Raw genomic sequence first — 22953 nt, forward strand, 5'->3', positions numbered from 1 at the left:
GATGCTGCTTGGCCTGCTGCGTTCATCCAGCTCTGCACCTTGTTGTCTCGGATTCTCCAGCATCTGCAGTTCCTACTATCATTGAGTACAGGAGTTGGGAGGTCATGTTGCAGTTGTACAGGACATTGGTCAGGCCATTTTTGGAGTATTGTGTTCAATTCTGGTCTCCCTGCCACAGGAAAAATGTTATGAATCTTGAAAGAGTTCAGAAAAGATTTACAAAGACATTGCCAGGGTTAGAGGGTTTGAACTATAGGGAGAGGCTGAACAGGCTGGGACTATTTTCCCTGGGGTGCCAGAGGCTGAGAAGTGACCTTTATAGAGGTTTATAAAATCATGACAGGCATGGATAGGGTGAATAGACAAGGTCTTTTCCACAGGGTAGGGGAGTCCAAAACTAGAGGGCATAAGTTTAAGGAGAAAGTTTGAAAAGGAACTAAGGGCAACTTTTTCAAGTAGAGGATGGTGTTTGAATGGAATTAGAGGATGTAGGTGGGGGCAGGTACAATTACACCATTTAAAAGGCATCTGCATGAGTATATGAATAGAAAGGGTCTCGAAGGAAATAGGAAGAACTGCAGTTGCTAGAGTCAGAGTCAATACAGTGTAGAGTTGGAGGAATACAGCAGGTCAGGCAGCAGCAGAGGAGCAGGAAAGTTCACGCTTCAGTAGTGGACCCTTCATCAGGTTTAGAGAGACATATGCCAAATGCTGGCAAATAGGACTAGATTAATTTTGGATATCTGGTTGGTATGGATGACTTGGACAGAAGGATCTGTTTCTGTGCTGTACACCTCAGTGACTAGCGGTAGTTTAACTCGATTTGTCACCATGGTAACCTCAGCCTCTCTTGGCAAAGCATAAATCAACCAGCTGAGCTAACCGACGACCACCCCCTTCCTAAATACCGGCGCACAAGTACTACAAATAAATAAAAACAAGCATTTCGCTATTTTAAAAGAGCAATCTCTCATCTCCATTTTGTAGAGTAAGGCTATACCTATTTTCACAGATTCCTTCCCGCACTGCCATGGTGATTGTCAATGGACTATAAAACGCATGCGCATTTGATGGGCGGGGGACGAACCGATGATTGACATGAACTCCAATCCCGCGCCGTCACAGTGATGGTTGGTTGGCGATTGGTTAGGCGGGTCGTCAATTACCGACAGTCGCGTATTATAGCGGCGTCGTAACGAGCTGGCAAGGAGAAGGCGGGTTTGGATGGCTACATCAATGTGGCTGCGATTGGGGCAATAAACCAGTCATTCAAAGCCTGTGGCGCATGCGTACCGGCGTCGCTCCTTCCGTTGATGATTGACAGTCCAGTGCCCCCCCCCAAACTTCGCTACGCTTCTGTCGATTGGCTGACCGAGATATCAATCATCAATGCCGCGCATGCGCTTTGACGAATTTGGAGCTGCTGCTGGTACCGGAGGTTTTGGGTGCGGGGAGGGCCGTGAAATTGTCTGATGTTTTTTCGATGTGATGAGCTTTTACGGTAGGATTTTATTTTTGCACTAAGCTAGCATAAATTCAGCATTGAAGATACTATTTATTTAATCGTTAACCATTAAACCACGGTTAATCTCCGAGAAGCGATTTCGCGAAGTCAATACTTTGTTTTTGTCGAAGTCTAGGCTAGGCCTCGGATCAGGCCTGGAGGAGGGGGGTTCTTTCTGGTTTCTCGCTTAACTTTTAATGTTAAATTAGACAGAAGGGTGGTTAATACTGGGACTCAGTGTCTCTTTTTAAGTCGGTGCTGGGATTTGTTTATTTTTAACTGAATCCTCTGGTTAGATACGGGTTCGTGTTGAATGAGTGAAGCTGAATGAGTCTGATCAAAGGCCTGTTGCTGTGTGACTTCCATCGAGTTTCACCTGCCGTAACGCTACAGCGAAGATCGCTGAAAGGCTCAGCACATTTGGAATTTATGAAAAGATCGATTGTTTTTTTTTAAATATAAGGTATCAGGGAGCTAACATTTCGGAGGGGGTAAAGGCAGTAAAGGGATTTGAGTTATCATACAGTCACACAGCATGGAAACAGACCCTTCGGTTCAACCATAATGGTCCATGCCGACCATAACCCCAAACTAAACTAGTCCCACCTGCCTGCGCTTGGCCTAAATCCCTCCCCACCCTTCCTATGCATGTACTTATCCAAATGTCTTTCAACAGTTGTAACTGTACCCGCATCTACCACTTTCTCTGGCAGTTCATTCCACACATGAATGGCACTTTTTTAAAATAAAAAGTTGTCCCACATGTCCTTTTTTAAAACCTTTTTTACAAACCTTTTCCTCTTAGCTAAAAAATATGCCCCCTTGACTTGAAATTCCCTGCCCTAGGGAAACGATACCTGCCATTCACCTTATCTATACCCTTCATGATTTTATAAACCTCTGAGGTCACCCCTCAACCTCCTACACTCCAGTGGAAAAATGTCCCAGCCTCTCCTTATAACTCAAACCCTCCAATCCCAGCAACATCCTGGTAAATCTTTACTGAACCCTCGCCAGTTTAATAATATCCTTCGTATAAGAGTGACCAGACTGGACAAGATACTCCAGAAGAAGCCTCATCAACTTCAATATGATGTCCTAACTCCTATGCTCAAAGGTTTGAGCAATGAAAGAAAGTATGCTAAATGCCTTCCTAACCACCCATTTGACGCAAGCTTCAAAGAATTATGTACCTGAACCTCTAGGTCTTTCTGTTCTACAACACTACCCAAGGCCCTACTTTTATTTGTATAAGTCCTGCCCTTGTTTGTTTTACCAAAATGCAATACCTCGCATTTCTCCAAATTAAACTCCATCTGCCCATTGACCCAATTGGTCAAGATCTCTTTGTAATCTTAGATAACCTTCACTGTCTACTATATGACCAATTTTCTTTCACTAGAAATAACTTTACATCAATTTCTAATGCTTTCTGTTTTTTCCTTTGATATATTAGAATATGAACTATTAAGTTCAAGTGTTTGGATGTATTGGAATCATCTAGTTATTTTTAAAATCTGAAATTAAATTGTCAGGCTGAATTTGATTAATCTGCAGATTGGATTTTTTCGTGCTGTACTGCTTAATTTATTGTATCAAATTTGAAAATAATTATGATTTTATATGTATGATTATACTTTGCTAGTGTAGTAGTGGCTACATTTGAATAACTGTGCTTTGGGAGGTTTGTGATAAATATAAAATTCTCCTCTCTGTCAAAATGATGTATGTGTTTAATGTGCTCTGACATTAAGCATTATCTACATCTTGATTAGTAAAGACTTACATTTGTATAATTTTTTTTGCATTACTATAATGTATGTATTACTTAGTTGCTGACTACTTGCTTACTGTTTGATGAATAATTTTAAAAAGGATTTGGACAGGTTACAAGTTGTTGATTTGGCTGATTATAATATTCTGAGATATCTATTTAGCCAGACTTAATACACAATGAAAGATTGCTTTTGGAATAGTTTTTATTTTGGCTTCACCAGGGGGGAAACTAAATAAAACTGGGGAATAAAATGCATCTGTAAAACATGACTCTTATTTAGAAATAAGAACATAACCAATCTTGATAATACTTTTTCCAGTACCTGGAACCTTCAGCTCTGAAATCGTATTTGCTGGGTACTTGTGTACAAATGCTTTCATGCATTAGTTTAAAATGTGTTTCTCCACTGCATCTGTAAAGCTGTTAATCCATTTATTTAATACTTAAAGTAGACGAGAATGAATGAATGAGCAAAAACAGCTTAAACAGAGAACAGAATGGAAATTGAGTACTCTGCTAAAGCAAGGCATTATCCTGACAGCTAGAGTTTCTCTAACAGTTCATACATAATCTTTTTTGGTTGAAAAGTATTTATTGCATTTTATTGTATCTCTGCAGGTGGTGATCAGTAGAAGATGGTGTCAAGGACTCAAGATGATGAATTCTATCTAATCGCAGGCGTTGATTAAGCTGAATACATTGTGATTTCCAATAATTGAGACAGTGATTCTAAAAGCTGTCTACTTTAATGAAAAGAACAATGTAGTCAGCTTAACTGAATCATCTGTAAAAATTTGCTTAGTACCATAACTTTGAGAAAATTTACTTGGACTGGCATATGTTTAATTTCTTAGTTGGGTATTTGACTAAGATATAATTTGTTTAGGATTCTTTCTAGCTTAGAATTAATAAGTTTGGAAAAATGGAGACGTTTGGAAGTATGCCACCTATGCCCAAAGAGCCACTGAATGTGGAGAATCAGCCGTGTCCCCCACCTCTTCCTCCAAGCGCGCCGCCGCCTCCACCACCTCCCCTGCAAATGTCCAGTGACGCAGAAGTTATGGACGTTGGCTCTGGTGGTGATGGACTTTCAGACACTCCCGCTGGGGACTCTAACACGTGCAGCCAAGACCGGCTTCTTACGATGGAATCCACTGCCTTTAACAGTCAGTTCACAACAGTATCGGAAAGCTGTCCACAGAATCCAAGGACAGCACGTCATGCACCGGCTGTTCCTAAGTTTGCCCCTGATATTAAGTTACTCAAGGATGTAAAAATTCGAGTTGTCTTTACAGATAGTAGTAAAAGCAAGGACAGACAGGTAGTTTATACTGGTCTTGAATCTGGTGAGAAAAGTACTGAATTTATCAAGAGCATGAATGGAGATTTGCATGGCACTCCTTTTGACAGTAATAGAGTAGTGGGGCCAGGGGGTATCTGTAGTAAAAATACTAGTAAGCAAGAGATTGAAGACAATCAGGAGAAAAAAGTGGAATTTGCAGTTCTGGATGAACTAGAAGACTTTACAGAAAACTTCGAAACTGATGATGTTGAGGGAACAGGTTTCAAATCTGAAATGATCATTCAGCAGGATCACATCGATGAAGAAGCTCTGAGTTACTCTTTTGAGGTATGTGAGCAGGGTTCAAAATACTCACGTGCATGTGATTGCACGTGACTTCTCCTTGTGTGATATAAATGGCTTCCCTATCTTCTCTTTTTTTTCTCTCTCTCTCTCCCTTGTTCCTGCCTGATGCATGTAACCTTTCTTATTCAAAATATCCTGTCATTAAATTGCAAATAATATTTCTATACTCCAGTATTTGTTAATTGTTGACATTTGCAGTTCGCTTACTCTGACTTTTAATTGCTCCTTCTAATTACATGCATCAGGTAATATGTTTAGTATTTTGAACCCTGTATATGTTTTTCTAGCCCATTATGACCAGCACACTTCACCATCAACAACTTTCCAGCTGGTAAAATTTTAATCAAGAAGTCCATTTATTTCTGTCTGCTGTGCAACAAGTTGTATTTATATTTACACATAATTAGTAAGGTGTTTTTAATGAATATGCAGGTTGTCTTAATTTTTTATTTGTTGGTACAAAAATATCCTTCCATTCCTACTTCGCTTCTCTTTCTGCAACTGTGGTCCTTCAGTCAATAATGGATGAACAGAAATACAAACTGCTGCGTAGTTCTGATGCCCGTTCCTTGTCTATGAATTGGTTAGTCGGAGTTGAGTCCACCCATCTGTAGGTGTGTATGGATGAACCAACTCTGAAGACTGACCAGAGCATTAGATAAAGCTCAATACAGTGATGCCATCGAGCCCAGGCTGGAACCTTAAACTCTGACAGTGGAAGTGTGCAGCAAGTATCTTTTGTATCTTCAGTGTATTGTGTGTGTTTCAATTTGAAATAACTTGCCCACTTTATAAAGCCAATTTTTTATACGTAACTTATTTTTAGTCCTGCAAAGAAACTTATTGACCTGCCAAATACGTCAAATTTAAATACTGGCATTCCACTTAATGTTATTGTAGTAATAAAGTCTCTTGATAAGGTACAAGCTTGCTTTTGGGCTCACCATTTTAATTCGGCTACATTGTTATTGTTTCATGAGGTGTTTTTTAAAAACAACTATTTCATAGCTTCAAAGCAGTTTAAAGTGCTAACAGCCTTCCTTCTATTATAAATTAATTTCTGTATGATTAAAAATGTTTTCAAGTTGCACGGAAACAAAGTGAGGACACTTGAGTGATTCCTAGTTGCTGAGTGAGCCACAACTTCATTCGTCAGTGGAATATCAGACTCTAAATTTAAACATCTGGCTTAGTGTACATAAGTATTTTATTTCAGACATCTGGGAAATGATCAATATTTGTGCTTAATGCTCTACAACTTGGTGTAAGACCCTACAATCTTTTAGTTTAAAGGAACAAACATAATCCAAATGACAGAATAATCCTGTTAGTGCAGCTGGAGTTAAAGTTTTTTTCTTTTGAAATGTCCTGTTTAGAAATCTTCGTACTGTTATAGTGGGATGGCCTTCAATGCTGTATTTTGCAGGATGATTTTGATAATGATGTTGATGCACTACTGGAGGCAGTGCTACCTCCTCCCAGAAAGAGGAAACGGGTAGAAGAGGAGAATACTGGTGATAGTGACCACCAGACTGATGAAGAAACAAGTGTGCAGCCAATGATGACCAAAATTAAAACTGTGTTAAAAAGTAAGTGAATGACACAAGCTAACAGGTTTTGTTTAATCTGTTGAAGATATTATACAGTTTAGTAGACTCCGGCCAAACCTTGCTAAGATGACAATTTTTCACAAGTATCATTGTATTGGCCAAAGATTTTGCTACGAACAGTGTCACAGATTAACATAATTTATCCTTAAGGACCATCCACATTTACACAATTTCCAGGCATCATTGTCAGTAACAAACTGTGTAACTCTGACTGATTTTTGTTTTTGTGTGTATAAACACCCCAACTCCAGCCCTGTCTAAATTAAATTGCCAACCTGGAATATGAGCCTTGGGTCTTCTAAGGATTTTGGTTCAGCAACAGTACAACAGTATTTGTACAATTATAGATTATGCTTCCATCAATCAAGAGTTTTTTTGTCTCAAATCCTATGAGATTTCTCTTGAAATGTCAGTTTTCCAGCAATATCTTGATTGGGAGGTTATTTGTGATACACTTGTAAACTGTGCAAACTCCTATTGCATTATAAAAGTTTTTTTTTTCTGAAGGAAAAGTTGAAGTTGTAGAGTTGGCTAATGGGAGTAAGCTCAACCAGCATCAGTGCCTTTGAAACTCTTGGGAATAGCAGCAGGTCTGGCAGCATCTGTCAGGAGAAAATGTCACTGGAGTGGAAATATTAACTCTGTTTTTCTCTCTACAGGTGCTACCAGACCCACTGTGTTTCCCAGCACTGTGTGTTCTTGTTTCAGATTTCCAGCATCCATGATCCTTTGTTTATAATAGTCCCTCCTTGATTACTGTCAGACCACATAGGACTAACTGATGAAACAAATTTAACCAATACTTAAAGGAATGTCAGATTTGTAGTACACTTTTTAAATGGGTACTGGATGGTATTTGAGAACAAGCAACTTATTAACCATGTTTTACATCCAAGGTTGAAATCAAATAGAAGTGTAGTTGGCGTACAATAGATTTATTGCAGGTGAAAGTCCTTTTTTAACTATCACAAGAACGGTAAGCCTTTCAGTCTGTTCCTCACTCAGTGAAATCGTGGCTAATCTTTGGTTAACAAAATGCTATCAGCCTCTGATCTACACTAAAGAATTGACTTGGCAGCAATTGTTGTTTGTGGAAGCAAGTTTCAAAACTTTTGATAACCTCTTGAGCGTAGATGTGTTTTCCAGTTTTGCTCCTGAAAGCCATGCTTCCAGATTTTGCACAACGTACCATCGTCCTAGATTCCCCAATCTCTTGATATCTTACAAACTTTGACCAAGTACTTAATATTTTATGTTTCATGGAATATTACCGAAGTTTGTGTAATCTTGCTTAATTTAACTACTGGAGTCCAGGTATCTTTCTAGTCAATCCACTCTGTCCAGTGTTAATATATTCTTTATAAGGTGAGATGCCCAGAAGGAAACAGCCCATACCAAGTAAGCTGGGCTTTGCAATATGACTTCTAATCCCTATACTGTAGCCCTTTTAAATATAAAACATAGCATTCCAAAAACTTGTTGATAACTTTCTCTGAATGTTCATGACATTTTAGTAGCCTGTATGCCAAATACAGAATTCACTTGGTTTTCTGTTTCTAACCTTTAACCATTTTGAAACGATCCTTTTAGGTCAGAAGTGGATGAACTCACACTTGGATTAATTAAAATGCAATTCCCATTCTTTTACTCATTCACTTAATGTATTACTATTCCCTGTTTATGCTTCCATCTACACTGCTTAAAATGACAACTATCTTTTGCTGTTAGCAAACTTATATGATGGGCTAGAAACCACATTTCTGAGACATTATAAATGCAACAAATAGTCAAAGCCCCATTGCAGATCCTTCTGGAATGCTGCTTCATGCCAATTAGGCTACCTGTCCATGATCCCTACTTTCTTTGTCCTGCTGCTCACCCACTGTCCTCATCAGGACAATACCTGCTCTTAGTTCTGTGAGCTTTAACTTCAGGTAATAATGACCTTTGGTCAGAATAGGGGAGAAAAGTTGAACTGAGAGAAATTAAGGTAATTCAGTAATTTTTGCCAAATCTTGATGTTAACATGGTGTTCTCATGCCTAAAGTTCAGTAGATTCACTGAACCTGGATTTATACCTATGGTGCACTGAAATGGGTTTATCAGGAAATGTACTTTAGATTAATTCTCTCTATTTTCTTATTTCTCAGATAGACAATTCATTTAGATCTGGGAAACTAAATATTTTTCATTTAAAATTTCCATCCTGGAGTATTCTTTGGTTTCAGTTCTAATGGTGTTCCAATCATTCCTTTTACTTCTGCCACCAAACCTCCTGTTTCACCAATTAAAAGGTTAATTCACAAGTACAACCCGCCAGGGGTTATGCTTCAACAACAAAATTAGTGGCAGTTGGATCCAATCATTCTTCATGCTCTTTATAGCAGCCATTGCAATTATGATCTCAGTTGGGTTTTTGTAAGCCATGTGTGGTGTTTTTTTTTCTTTTGTCAGTTTTCATTGGTCACCGCCACAGTTGTCAGTCAGTTCGACAATATTTTCACAGCATTACATAGTATGGAAACAGACCTTTTGGTCCAACTAGTCCATGTCGATCATGTTCCCAAACTAAACCAGTCCCACTTACCTGCATTTGGCCCAAATTCCATCCAAACCTTTCCTATTTAAGTACTTATCCAAGTGTTTTTAAACATTGTAACTGGAGCTGCATCTACGACTTCCTCTGGCAATTCATCCCACATATGAACTTATGTAGTTTTTTTTTTAAAAGAAAGTTGCCCCTCATCCTTTTTAAATCTTTGTCCTCTCACCTTAAAAAATGCTCCCTCCACCTCCCCCCATCTTTACTTGCATTCTATCTTTGTATTGTGATTGAATTAAGAGATCTTGGGCTTTTCTTAGTATTAAATTTGTTTTAACCTTTATAGATCGTGGCCGTCCACCAAGTGAACCCCTTCCTGATGGCTGGATCATGACATTCCATAATTCTGGTATTCCAGTTTACCTGCACAGGGAAACCAGAGTGGTTACCTGGTCACGACCTTATTTCTTAGGAACCGGAAGCATCAGGGTAGGAGATAAATTCGGTAATGTGTCATGAAAATAATTGTATGCTTCGTTTTCTGATCAAGACTGCGATTTTGTGTCCAGAAAATGTCTATGAATCTGGAGGCGTACTGTTTTTTTTTCCTAAAAATATTTGTGCATAGAATGTAGTATCATTGGCTAAACTAGCATTTGTTGCCCTTTCTAATTGAGCTGTCATCTTGAATTGCTGCAGTCCTGGGGGTATAGGGTGATCCATAATGCTGTTAGAAGGGTAGTGTTAGGATTTTGAACTAGTGACAATGATGTGACAGTATACTTCCAAGTCAGAATGGTGAGCAGTTTAGAGGAGAACTTGCATGAGGTGATATTTCCCATGAATTTACTGCCCTTATCTATCTAGGTGATAAAGATTGTAGATTTGTAAGATGCTATTGAAGATGCATTGGTGTGTTACTGCAGTATACTTTTATAGGTGATGTTGTTACTACTGATAAACGACCACCAGAGACCGAGTACAGGATTATAATCCTATATTACTGCAAAATAGCAGGAGAGCAAGCTTTTTATTTTAACTATAAATATGAAAAGTCCTATTTAACCCTTGCAGTCTAATTCACTGTAATAGTACACACTGATGTGCTTCTGCATTGATTAAGGGAGTGGATGTTGAGGGTTATGGATGGGGTGCTAGTCAAGTGGTCTGATTTGTCCAGAATGGTGGGGAATTTCTTCAGTGCCATTGAAGGTGGCAAGTGGAGACATTCTATCACACTTAGGATTTGTACCTTGGAGAGAGCGGATAAGCATTGGGGAGACGAGAGGTGAGTTATTGCTACAAATTGCCTGTGTCTTGCTGTTGAGATATACAAGGCTGATCCAGTTCAGTTTCTAGTCAATGGTAATTTTTGGAATGTTAACAGTGGGGAATTCAGTGATAGTAATGCTACTGAACATCAAGGGGCGATGATTAGATCTCCTTTTGTTGGTGAAAGTCATTTCCCAGCAATTGTGTGGCATTTGTTACTTGCTACTTATCAACCCCAGCCTTACTGAATGTGAACATGAACTGCATCAGTAAATGAAGAGTTGTAAGTAGTGCTGCACTTGATGTTGTCAGCAAACATCCCCATTCCCAACCTTGTGTTGGGGAAGGTCACTGAAGATGTTTGGGTCTAAGACCCTATTCTGAGGAAATCCTGCACTGATGTCTTAGGACTGAGCTATCCTTGGGTCATAGGCATAACTGAGACCAGTATTTGTTGTTATGCGATAATAGTGTTGGGTCTTATTTGATCAGCAGCTTTATCAGTGTGGTGTAGATGCCTCCACTTGAGTTGAAAGGGCCCTCTGGTGGCGCAGTGTTGGCACTTCTACCCCTGGACCTGGAGGCCTGGGTTCAAGTTTCACTTCCTCCAGAGGTGTGTAATAATGTCCCTAAATAGGTTGAGGCAAGTGCGGGAACAGGTGGCCGGTGGTGAGTGGGAACAGGCAGCCCGAGGCAGCAGGGAGAATGCAAGCCCAGGGCAGTGATGTTGAACTATTAACTGTGGTTCTTTAAATTTTCAGTACTTTAGTGAGAAGATCTGTAATGTTTAACTTCTTGGCTTGCTTTCTTTGTTTTTCTGCTTTTGTGAGAAGATTCTGTGCCTAGGTACATTTGGACCTAAGATGGCACCATAAGTGGCAGCTTGTAAATTTTTCACTGTACTCATGCGAGTGAATACGTGACAATGAAAGCGAAAGCTAATTCTAATTCTAGAAAAATAGGTTAAATAAAACTTGGGTGGCACTGTGGCTTAGTTTGTTTAAAGCACCTGCCTGGTACAAAGTAGGATCCTGGGTTCATATCTTACTAGTGCTTTAAGTGGCTCCTGTGGCACAGTGGTACTGTCCCAACCTTAGAGGCAGGAGACTGAGTTTGAGACTCACTAGCTCCAGAGATGTTTAATAACATCTCTGACCAGGTTGATTAGAAAATAGGTCACTTGAGTTGACTTAACGTGAGTTTTTTTTTTGGCATCTGTGCACTTTCTTGTAGAGATTAACTGGGTAGCACTTCTTTTTTTTTTGTCATGTAAATAAATCCACCACTAAGTCTAACAAATTACCCAGTCAACAAGTTACAAATGCTGCTCATCAGTGAGTCTTATTTACACTATCCCATTTGTTCCTCTGACGATGTTGAGACTGCTCAGGCCTTGGATTAAACTCTGGTTATTTTTGACCTTTCTATTGAATTCTGTGTTCCTCCAGAAAGCCATTGACATAACTTGAATTATTTTCTTATAACCCAATAAATGTTAAATTTCTTGTGCCAAGCATGGATGCTATGATTTATTATTGCTACCAATCCTCCTCTCTTCTTTCAACCCATTCTGCCAATTTAACTCTAGAAAATCAGCCACAGTGGTAATATATTCATTTTGAAGGCAGTAGATTGGTTTGTGTGTTTAACTGGGAAAGCAAATGGAAAAGACTTCATTTTTCTTATTTCATGCTTCACCTGCACTATTACCTACTAAAACGATAAATGATGTTACCTGTGAATTTGTTCAAAGAATTAGTCTTTGCAACACTTTTTTTTTTTTTCCTTTGTGACAGTACTGACCCTATTAAGAGATGTGATTTGTCTTGCAGAGGGGTATTGTCACAGTGGTGCTGCAATGTTTCATCAGTCAGGCAGTTGGTAAACCACTTTGAGTTCTCCCTGGCTATTTTTTTTTTAAAGTCAGACCAAAGAATCATGAGTGGGTGGTGTCAGGCTGACACAGACCCAAAAGAATTTTGGTTTTTCATTCAGTTGGTGTTTGTAACTGGCTGTTGGAGCTAAAAGTTTGTGTTCTCCGCTGTTAAACTGAAGTCTTAGGCAACGAGGTTTCCTTTCAAAAATCAAAGGAGGCAGATTGTCTCTTTGGGTATTTTTGTTCTGGACTGGAGAGAGACAGCACATGAGAATAGTAACTGTATAACTATTGCTGAATTGCCTTTGCCAAGGGTGTGTTTTATGGAATGCTGCTTGTACTGGAATAGTTGATGATTAGTGGTTAAGTGATACATTATTTTGTTAAATATTTCAATAAAGTAAAGTTATGCCAATTCTTTTTGTATTTTAACTGTGTAAGAATAAAGTGTGGATTTTGACTGAAGTTTAATGGTGAACCAATCAAATCCTCTCTGGAACACAGCACTCTTCTTTATTTTAAAAGTCACATTTATAAAAGCTAGGGTCTAGGCTATCTCCAGAATATACTCTGGGGCATCTGGTCTGGTCCATAACACCTTCTTTCCCCTTGTTCCGTAGACCTGATGGTGTTGTTTATTGTCACTCTCCCTTTCGCTGTCTCGGCAGTACAAATCATCTGTCCATGGGGAATGCTTCATCTTTTGCAACACCTGTGGACTGTACTGTTAGAATTTGCTCTGTGTGATATGCAAGAAGAATTGAGGTGGCTTGAATGTTATATATATATTTTATTTTCCCAGCCTTAATGTTTTTTTTTTTTTATTTGCCTTTTTTCAGTCTTAGACAATATGCAATCTGTTGGTGCCTTCAACTGAGTTGTTTGCCAGGACATGTGCAATGGAAATATGCTGACACCTAGCTTTCCTTCTGGGTTCATTTTGGTACTAGACATTATGATCTTATTTTGGTCCTTCCATGCAAATAATTTTACTGGATCAGTAATCATGTTCAGTTATTATTACCAAATCATTTGTTCAATTAGAAATCTGACATCAGTCGGTGAAAAGTTGTTTTTTGTTCTATGCAGAAACATGATCCTCCACAGAGCAGCATTCCCTGTCTACACTACATGAAAATGAGAGACCAAGAAGAAAAAGAGCAGAATAAGCTGGCTAGTAATGGAGAGATAATGAAAGTGACCACAAATGGAGAAATGTCCCCAGATAAATGTGAAAGCACACCTTTAGAAGTAAATGAGAAACCAGACTGCACTGCGACTGATCAAGACTTCCTTGCTAATTCAGCACCTCACAATAGCTCGGGTACAATATGCTCTAAATCCTTAGATGAAAGAGACTCCATGGGTGGAATCATTGCAGCAGGAGCCCTTGGACAGGTGAAGGCTAAAGTAGAAGTATGCAAAGAAGAATCTATTGGTAAGACCATTCTTGATCTTATTTCAAATAGGTGATGATTTTTCTTTGGGCTAGGCATTTAATGTGTGTTTCACCTTGTGGATGTGTGAATGTATATAGTGGCCTTTGGTATTTTTTTTTTAACACTTAAGATGTCCATGGCAAAGAGGACATGCTACCAGGTTTCTCCCAGTTTTAGTATTTGGACTTTACTTAGTTGAAGGAAATGTGCAGTGACTCAATCACTTGTTTTTGTTGCAGGCTGCCTTTCTCTTGGCACTATCAAGTCCACATTGTGCTGTCCCTTGATGGCATACCTGAGGTTCAGCATTTTTAAGATTTTGCACTATCCTACAATTACATTTTAAAAAAAATTTGCACATATTACTACATTTATGGAAAGATAGGAAATGGAATCAAGAATAGACCTTTGGCTTGTTGAGCCTGCCCTTCCATTCAATATGATCATTGACCCTCTTTGTTAACTCTGCACTCTGTCCTCATTCTCCTCGATGACTTTAGTCTCTAGAAATCTATTTCTTTCTTAAATATATTTCAGTTACTTGACCTACACTGCCTTATGTGGAAGAAAATTCTGTCGGTTCACCATCTTTCAAGTGAAGAAATTTCTCCTCCCCTCAGTCCTAAATAATCTACCCTGTATCCTGAGACTGAGAGCTCTTATTCTAGATACCCCTGGTCAAGGAGAACATCATCCCTGCATACTGCCTGTCCAGCCCTATCAGAGTTGAATATGTTTGAGTTCCTCTGTCAATCTTCTAAATTCCAATGAATACAGGTCTAATTGACCCTATGTCTCCTCATCTGAGAAACGTGCCATCTCAGGATTCAGCTTGATGAGCCTTTGCTGAACTCCTTTGGTGGCAAATATATATTTTCCTAGTTAAGAGTAAAACTTCGCATAATATTTCCGATACAGTTTTACCAAGGCCCTACAGATGCATCCAGACATCCTTGCCCCTAAATTGAAATTCTCTTGGCAATGAAAGTCTGTGCTTTTGGTCTCCAATCCCCTTGCATTGTGAGATTGGATGAGATTCCATATTATCACCATGAATTTTAGGTTGTGCTAGAAGTCGTCATGTTACCTGGCTGGTTGGCCATCTAAACACGCAGCTTTAAGGTTTTCTAAAGCTTCATATTTAACAGCGGCACAGCTGTTTATGGTTGGACTAGATTCTTCTTGCTTCAGAAACCAGGTGCTCTTAGAAGACTGTTTAAAACTTCAGGTTCATAAACCTAGTTGGTAATCTTTCCGTGTCAAAATAGTTTCCATTATTGTTTGCGATCCCAAGCAATTATTATTAAGTAGTGCAAGTTAATCTCGAGTAAGGTTTTTTATATTTTATGCATAATTATATTTCCAGTCCAAAGGTATGTCTTGGCATTATTAGTCTAGCAAAGTACACTGAACATGGATTTGTACTGTTCACATCCCATTTATTATTATTCAGCTCTTGAGGAATTTAAAAAATACTTGGAAAAACGCTTTGATTTTGAGCAAGTCACTGTGAAGAAATTCCGGACCTGGGCTGAACGGCGTCAGTTTAACCGCGAGATGAAACGGAAGCAAGCAGAAGCTGAGCGGCCAATTTTGCCAGCCAATCAAAAACTCATTACTCTCTCTGTTCAGGATGCACCCACAAAAAAAGGTAAAAGCAACATGTGAACATTTCACCATCTTCTAATATGAACTGTTTTAATAATGCTTGCAGCATCTTTCAGAACGTGAACTTGAACTTCTGTGCATGCAAACAAAATGGTATACAAGCTTGATTTATAAGTTCACATATTAGAACTTGAGGACCAATTTCTTATTCTGGCTCCAGTGATTTTTTTTATTTTTCTTCGACATACGTAGTCATGTAATTTGAGCTGAAGGGAGGGGAAAAGTCTGTTTTTCAATTTTATTTCTGTGTTGGATATGTTCGCACCTCTTAATTGTGTAAAGAATTTATACTCCACTACGAAGGAAAACCGGAAGTGAGGTAATCCAGCTCGACAGACTCCAGAGTTTTAAAAACCAGGCAGGAAAACACACCAGCGCTTCATCAGAGGCTGCACTGATGATGTTACCCAGCAGGGTAATGAAACATCTGCGGAACCATGAACCAGCTCGGCGAGCCAACAAACCACAATGTGGTGTATTGAACAACAGACTGCATGCATCCAGCATTCCTACAAGATAACACATTTGATGGCTGGACAGAAATCTTCAAGAGCATACAATAAAGGAAAAAATGGAGGGAACATTGGTCCACTGTCAGCAAAATGTCATTTTTGTAAGGGAAGCACTCTCCACTCCTCCCTCCCCCAGTCTGCAATTGTAGAAATGCTGTCTGAGCCAGGAAATTTAGATATGGGTGTGAAGGAGAAGGAATGAGTTTTTACTGTTTATTCGAGATAGTTATGCTTGAAGACCATTTATAAAGATCTGCAGTAGTAGTTCAACATTGTTCTTCAGCATAAAAAGTTAGAACTTAATGGCTGGCAACCTTTTTTAGTTGAAAGGTGATGGGGTTTGGATTCCATGGTTATTGAGAGAGAAAAATCTGGTGATCTTTTCTCCTTGGAAATTCAGAGTATCTGCTCGTCCTCTGAATAAGTGTAAAAATGGGAATTGTAATGATTCACCTTATTTTCCTATTTGCAGCTGGTTCATGTTTGCATTAAGCTTCATTATTTCAAGCAAATACATCACTCAGCATGAGTGCAAATTTTCCTGCTAGCTGAAAAGCCAGTTTTAAAAGTCTGCTTCAGAGTTTTTGACTGCGCCAATTTATGTTCCGGTTAGACACCTGAGAACTTGAGAAAAATCTACTTGCCCATTAAGCAACCATCTTCACCAGACCTGCCAAGTAGGTGATCCATCTTGGTCACCTTGGTCATCCAATCAGTTCAGATCATTCTACATTTAAAAACCGAAAGATCTGTGGATGCTGTAAATTGGGAACAAAAGCAGAAGTTGCTGGAAGCTCAGCAGGTCTGGCAGAATCTGAAGAAAAAAATCAGTTAACGTTTCGGGTCTGGTGACCCTTTCTCAGAATGGGAAGGATCATTAAGACCCTTGCATATCATTAAGACATGGCTGAGTGTACCAGATACCACAACAGATTAATGGTCCCAACTACAATCTAATTCTTCTACTGGAGAAGTGTACTGCAGAACGAAGCTTTTTGCCTCTCGTAAGCTGTTCGGGCACAAATACAGCACTGGCATCTACCTGGCAATGTTGAAATTTTTCTTAGTGCATCCTGTCTGTGAAAAATGAAGCAAAAATCTAATCCAGCCAACGACCAACCCATTCAGCCTAATTTCAGTAATTGGTCAAGTGGTGGAAGGGTCATTGGCAATACTGTGGTGGGGGGGAACTCTTTGGAGTTATGCCTACCACAAAGGGAGCTGTTTGTAGTTGTTAGAGGTCAGTCATCACCCTTCAGGACATTCCTGCAGCAGTTCCTTAGATTTTGAGGTCCAAACATCTTCAACTGCTTCATCAGTGACCTTCTCTTTGCCCCCCCCATAAGATCAGTCCATCATCAATAAGCATCTCTCTTTCTACATTCAGCACAATTTTATGACAACTGAGGCTGAAGGTGTCCATCCCCAAATGCAGTGAGACCTGGACACTCTGGGTTTGGGCTGACAAGCAACAAGCAACATAAAAACTACGTAAGTGCCAGACAGTGACCATCTCTAACAGGAGAGAATCTAGCATTGCCCTTGACATTCAATGGCATATTGCATTAGCCATAAAAGACTTGTGCTGTAAGAGTACAACAGGGACTGGGACTTCAGCAGTGAGTAACTCACCAGCTCACTTCCCAAATCTTGTCTGCCATCTACAAAATACAAGTCAGGAGAATGAATGAATACTCTCCACTTGCCTGGATGAGTGTAGCTTCAACACTTAAGATTCCTGTTCCTTCACTTCCACTGGGTCAAAATCCTGGAACTTCTTCCTAATGGTATTGTGGGTCGACCTACTTGGACTGAGAGGTTCAAGTAGGCAACTCGGCACAATTTGAGTGCAGCTAGGGGTGGTCAATGAATGCTGGCCCGACCAGTGACATCTGAATAATAAAATTGGTGTGAGGCAATGACTATCATCAACAAGAAGATCTGAGCATTACTCTTGACTAATTCTCCTGATTTGGCAGCCTGGACTTAACCATTGACCAAAAACTTGACTAGATCAATCGTATTAATACTGTGACTACAAGACCAAGTCGGACACTGGTAATTCTGCAATAAATGACTCACCACTTGACTGCCCAGTGCTTGTGCAGTATCTACAAGCACAAGTCGGGAGTGTAAGAATGCTTTTTAATGAATGGAGTTACTGCAACATTGAAGAAGCCTCATGTGCAGGAAAAAAGACCAGTCAGCTTGATTGGCATCTCATCTATCAGTTTAAACGTTCACTGGTGTATGGAGGAGGCAAGGCATTACCGAAAGTCATCAAAGTTTCTTTGACAGGACCTCCCAAACCCAAGACCTCTGCCACTGAAAATAAAGGTTTGTGGAAACACTACTAAGTCGCTCACCATTCAGCCTTGACAAGATAAATGCAATATATTTTCATTTGCTCCAAATCCTGGAACTTTTGAAAAAATCAATGAATGTAGCTGGCTAGGACTGTATATTGCTCATTCATAATTGTGGAGGACAATTAAGAGTCAACCGCATTACTGGGTTTCTGGAACCACAAGCAGGCTGGTCCAGGTAAGGGTGGCATAGTTCCTACCATTAGTGAACTAGATGGGTTTTTATGATAGTCAGTGCTTACATTGTCATTTGCTTGAGTTTTTTTGTTCCAGGCTTTTATTGAATTCAGGTTTCACCATCTACCATGATTGGTTTTGAGCCCATGTTCTGAAAGCATTAGCCTGGTGTTCTGAATTATCAGTCTGGCAACGGTACCACTATCTTTCCCTCTAGCAGCAGTGTGGGGATAGGTACATCACGTGGACTGCAGCATTCAAGATCATGGCTCGTTATCACTTTGAGGCCTTTGCTAAGAATTGGAGATCCTTCTACTGTATCTTTATTCATTACTGTGTACTAATAAAATCTGTGCATTATACTTTAGCCTTACCAATGACCTAAACAATGTCAGAACCTCTAGTTATTGATTTCCTTATTTGTGTTCTGCAGTATTCTATTTGCTTTATTGATAGATTTTTCACCTTTCAATTGGACTTCTATTGCATAGCAGGAGCAACTCGTTTTAATTAGCAAGAAATGGAGTTGCCTACAAAATAAAAATGATCTTTGATCGGGAAAAATTGAGCCATTAAGTAGATTTTACAACTGATAATGAACCGTAAAATTAAAAATGAAATGCCTTGAACTGTATTTGTTTGTTGCATTAATCATCGTTACTGGATTGATCATGAAATGGAAATTTGGTTCAACAAGTATGAGACGTTAGTCAATTGTATGAATTATTTATTTAGTGACGGTACTTTAATGGCTGCATTGTAGTTAAGAAATTTTAATATTTAGTATTAAATGCAATCCGCAAGGATCTAAAACTACTTGCGATTGGAGCTTTCTTTAGATTAAATCAAAATTAATTTTCTCCCTCCTTTTCTTTCTTGTCAGAGTTTGTCATTAACCCAAATGGAAAATCAGAAGTCTGCATACTGCACGAATATATGCAAAGAGTCCTGAAAGTTCGCCCTGTTTACAATTTTTTTGAATGTGGTAAGCTGCCTCTTTTAAGTGTGTTTTATATTTTATTTTTGAAGATGTTTCTCATCCATTTGCCACTATTGAAGAGGGTGACCAACCAAACAGATTGCTTTAACACAATGCTGTGCATTGGGAAAAACCCTCCTCATCGACAGTGAAATGCAACTTGGGTCACCATGTGTTTAACTTGACAAGGTGAGCGCTAATCTTAAAGCTTTGGTAATTGTGCAAAAATGAAATGATAATGTATAAGGCCCTTTGGATTTTTAAATATAGAATTATAGAGGTTTGCTGTAAATTCTCCATGTCATTGCTGCTGGTATTGAGAGTTTAAAGCATTGAAAGATTTGGTTTTTAGCCTCCTCCTAATTTTTATTGCTCTGACTTCCAATGGTACTCAAACGTTGATAAAACATCAAGACTAGATGAAATGCTTACCAAGATGTTGAAGGAAATTAGAGTGGAAATTACAGAGATACTGTTAATCTTCATTGGATTCCAGAGTGGTACCAGAGAAATGGAGAATTGCAAGCATTATACCCTTGGTTATAAGGATCAGCTCAGCAATTGTGGGGTGACTTTGAGGAACAGTTGAGAAAGAACACATAGTCACTTGGTAAGTTGGGGATTGATTCAGACGAGTCAGCATGAATTTAAGGGAGGGAAGCGGCAAATTAACTTGCAGGGGTTTTTTGAAGAGGTAACACAGGATTGACGAAGGGAAGGCTGTTGAAATGGTGTACGTGGAGTTCCATAGGGCTTTTGATACAGTTCCACACAATAGGCTTGAGGAAAGTTGTAAGTAATAGAATAAAAGGAAGTGTAGCAACATAATTACGAAATCAGAAAAGGGGTATGAAACAGCACTAAACTTCCCTTTGCAATATGAAGGTTTGTAGGGGAGTTCCTCGGGGTCAGAATTGGGATCTCTGGTTTTCCTGATATCTACAACTGATCTAGATCTTGGTGTACAGGGAATAATATCAAAGTTTGTTTGAAAGCACAAAACTTGAAAATATTGCCAACTGTGAGGAGGACAGTGTAAAACTCCAAAAGGACAGACAAGCTGGTGAAGTGGGCGTTAGGTGACAGGTGAAATTCGTGTTGAGAAGTGAGCAGTGTGGCATCTTGATACAAAGTACATGGAGAAACAGTATGAAATATTACAGTAGATCCTCTTTGCAAAATCTCAGATTCACCTATCCATGTCAAAAGTAACAAAAATGGCATATCAGTGATGCTTTTAACCTATTTTTTAATGAGTTCCACACTTGCAAATTTCATCAAGAATGGAACCCTTACGGTTCCAGAGAAATGACTGCAGTATTCTAAAGGGTGTGCAGGAGCTGACGGACCGCTGTAAATGTACACAAGTCATTAAAGGTGACAGGACAGTTAGAGCTGTTAATAAAGTGCACAGTATTCCTGGTTTCTTTAAGGGCATAAATTACAAAAGCAGGACATTATGATAGATTTATATAAGACACTCGTTAAACCTCAACGGGAGCATTGTCTACAGCTCCATTTGCCGCATTATGTGAAGAATGCCAAAGTATGGAGAAAGTGCAGAAGAATTATTTTGGAATAGTTCCAGGGATAAGACCCTTCAGATAGAAGGAAAAACTTAAGTTGGGACTGATTTCTTGGAGAGGCCAAGACCAAGGGAAGATTTTATAGGTTTTCAAAATTGTGAAGGATCTGGGCAGTGGATGGGGAGAAGCAGTTCCACTCAAGCGTTTTGCAAAACCAGCAACTGTAAAGTAAGAAAAATAGTTTTCACATAATGTGTAGTTAGGGTTAGGGATGTACTGCCTTGAAGTGAGGTGAAGATGAGATCACTTGAGGTATTCAAGAAGGTATTGAGTAATTGTTTCTGTTCAATGTACAGGCTAGAGGCAGGAGACTGACACCAATTTAACATGTTCCGATCTGGTGCAGACGCAGTGAGCTGAATGACTCCCTTCTGCACCATTAACACTTCTATGATTCTACAAACCCTGGGTGGTGGCATTAATGACCAAGTACAGTTCCTTTTACAAATAGTGTATGGTCACTGTCTTGAACCACATCACCCAGCCGTTGACAAAATTAATGGTTTTGAACAAAAGTTTTTGACAAATGCAAGGAATTCAGCAATATAATTACGGGACTGAGGGTTAATATTGCTTGCTCAAATCTTCCAACAGCAAGATGAGAATGTAGTCAAAAATTGGGGAATTGTCATGAAAACGCCTTCAATTCAAGAATGTTGTTCAGGTTAAGGAAACTTCCAGCCCTGCTTTGTCTGGCTTGTGTAATTTGCAATCTGGTGGATTCTTAATGTCCTCTCAGTTATTTTTAAACCACATTTTGTGGCACAACTCTGTGGCAAGAGACTAGAACCTGGACTTTCTGTCCAGAGGTAGAAATCGTATCATTGTGCCACCAAACTCCTGAAAAGACTGTACCCTAATGAATCTATAGTAAAATTTATGGTTCCAGTTAGGACTAGGTGGGTAGCTCTTTTGGGAGTCTGTACGGACACGATGGATCAAATGGCCTCCTTCTGTTGTATAAAATTCTGTAATTAGTTGTCATGGTAACTAATGATAAAGCTTTCAGTGTAACCGTGCTGTTATTGTCTCCATCCCGTTATTTTTCCCCTCCAAAGGAGATTACACCAAGCATGTATCTGAGCTAACTACTATATAAGCCCTGAAAATAATTAAGCTTGAAAGTCAGCAATTCTCATATCTGGAAAGTATCATTTGTTTATTTGGCTGAGCTCTAAATGATGTCAAGATTTTTCCCTATTAATTTGCAAAAAGACTTGAAATTTTTCTGTGACTCTTTTTATATAAAAAAAACTCTAGCTTTCAATTATTCCACAAAGCATTATTTGTTTAAGTATTTTCTTCATCCGGAAGTGCTGACTTACCAGATCTTTGTGTGTATTTTTTTTCAGAAAATCCAAGTGACCCTTTTGGAGCCTCAGTCGTTATTGATGGCGTAACCTATGGTACAGGAACTGCCAGCAGCAAAAAACTTGCGAAGAATAAAGCTGGTATTTTATTGTTTATTAATAATGAACTTTTCTTAATTTTTCACAGAAGATCATCAGAATAGATTGCATGAAAAGTGACCATTCAATTTCATCTCTGCAGACTACAGGTTCTTGCCACAGCAACATCTGTGATGGTGTAAATCACCCTTCCTGGCACCTGTTCCAGCTAGAAGTTAGCTTCTGTGTAAAATATTTATGAACGTTGTCCTAAATTTGAACTTGACAGCAGTCAGCTTGTGCTTTTGTCCGTCTGTACTAATACAATTGAGATGGAATTCTGCAGGAATTTTTCGTTGCTAGCTTTTTTCCTATCTTTATTCTCTTAAAGTTGTCTTGTTGCTGAGATTTGGTTAACTGCATATCGTCAGCAGCTCATTCAGTGTGCAGACATCTGTTTGTCTTTACCTGACCTACGAATGCCAGCAACAATTTCACCATAAGTTAATCATTGTATTCTTGCCTGAAGCCATCCTTTTCCACATCTACAGGAATGTTTACTCGGCTATCTGGAACCATAGGCCCTGAACGCTTTTATCCCCTCCCTAA

General features: G+C 39.1%; 1 protein-coding gene across 1 annotated transcript; it reads left to right on the plus strand.

Annotated features, from left to right (window-relative positions):
- The first annotated feature begins 1256 nt into the window (after window positions 1-1256).
- On the plus strand, window positions 1257-22608 carry LOC109917108 (DGCR8 microprocessor complex subunit). Its single transcript, XM_048593191.1, has 8 exons — window positions 1257-1501; window positions 3900-4911; window positions 6356-6518; window positions 9428-9570; window positions 13319-13667; window positions 15122-15319; window positions 19275-19376; window positions 22309-22608. The coding sequence occupies exons 2-8, from the start codon at window positions 4204-4206 to the stop codon at window positions 22467-22469; spliced, it is 1824 nt and encodes a 607-aa protein (XP_048449148.1). The 5' UTR covers window positions 1257-1501; window positions 3900-4203; the 3' UTR covers window positions 22470-22608.
- The last annotated feature ends 345 nt before the right edge of the window (window positions 22609-22953 follow it).

This window comes from Rhincodon typus, unplaced genomic scaffold (assembly GCF_021869965.1).
Source record: "Rhincodon typus isolate 14 unplaced genomic scaffold, sRhiTyp1.1 hic_rhity00002461, whole genome shotgun sequence".
Lineage (NCBI taxonomy): Eukaryota > Metazoa > Chordata > Chondrichthyes > Orectolobiformes > Rhincodontidae > Rhincodon > Rhincodon typus.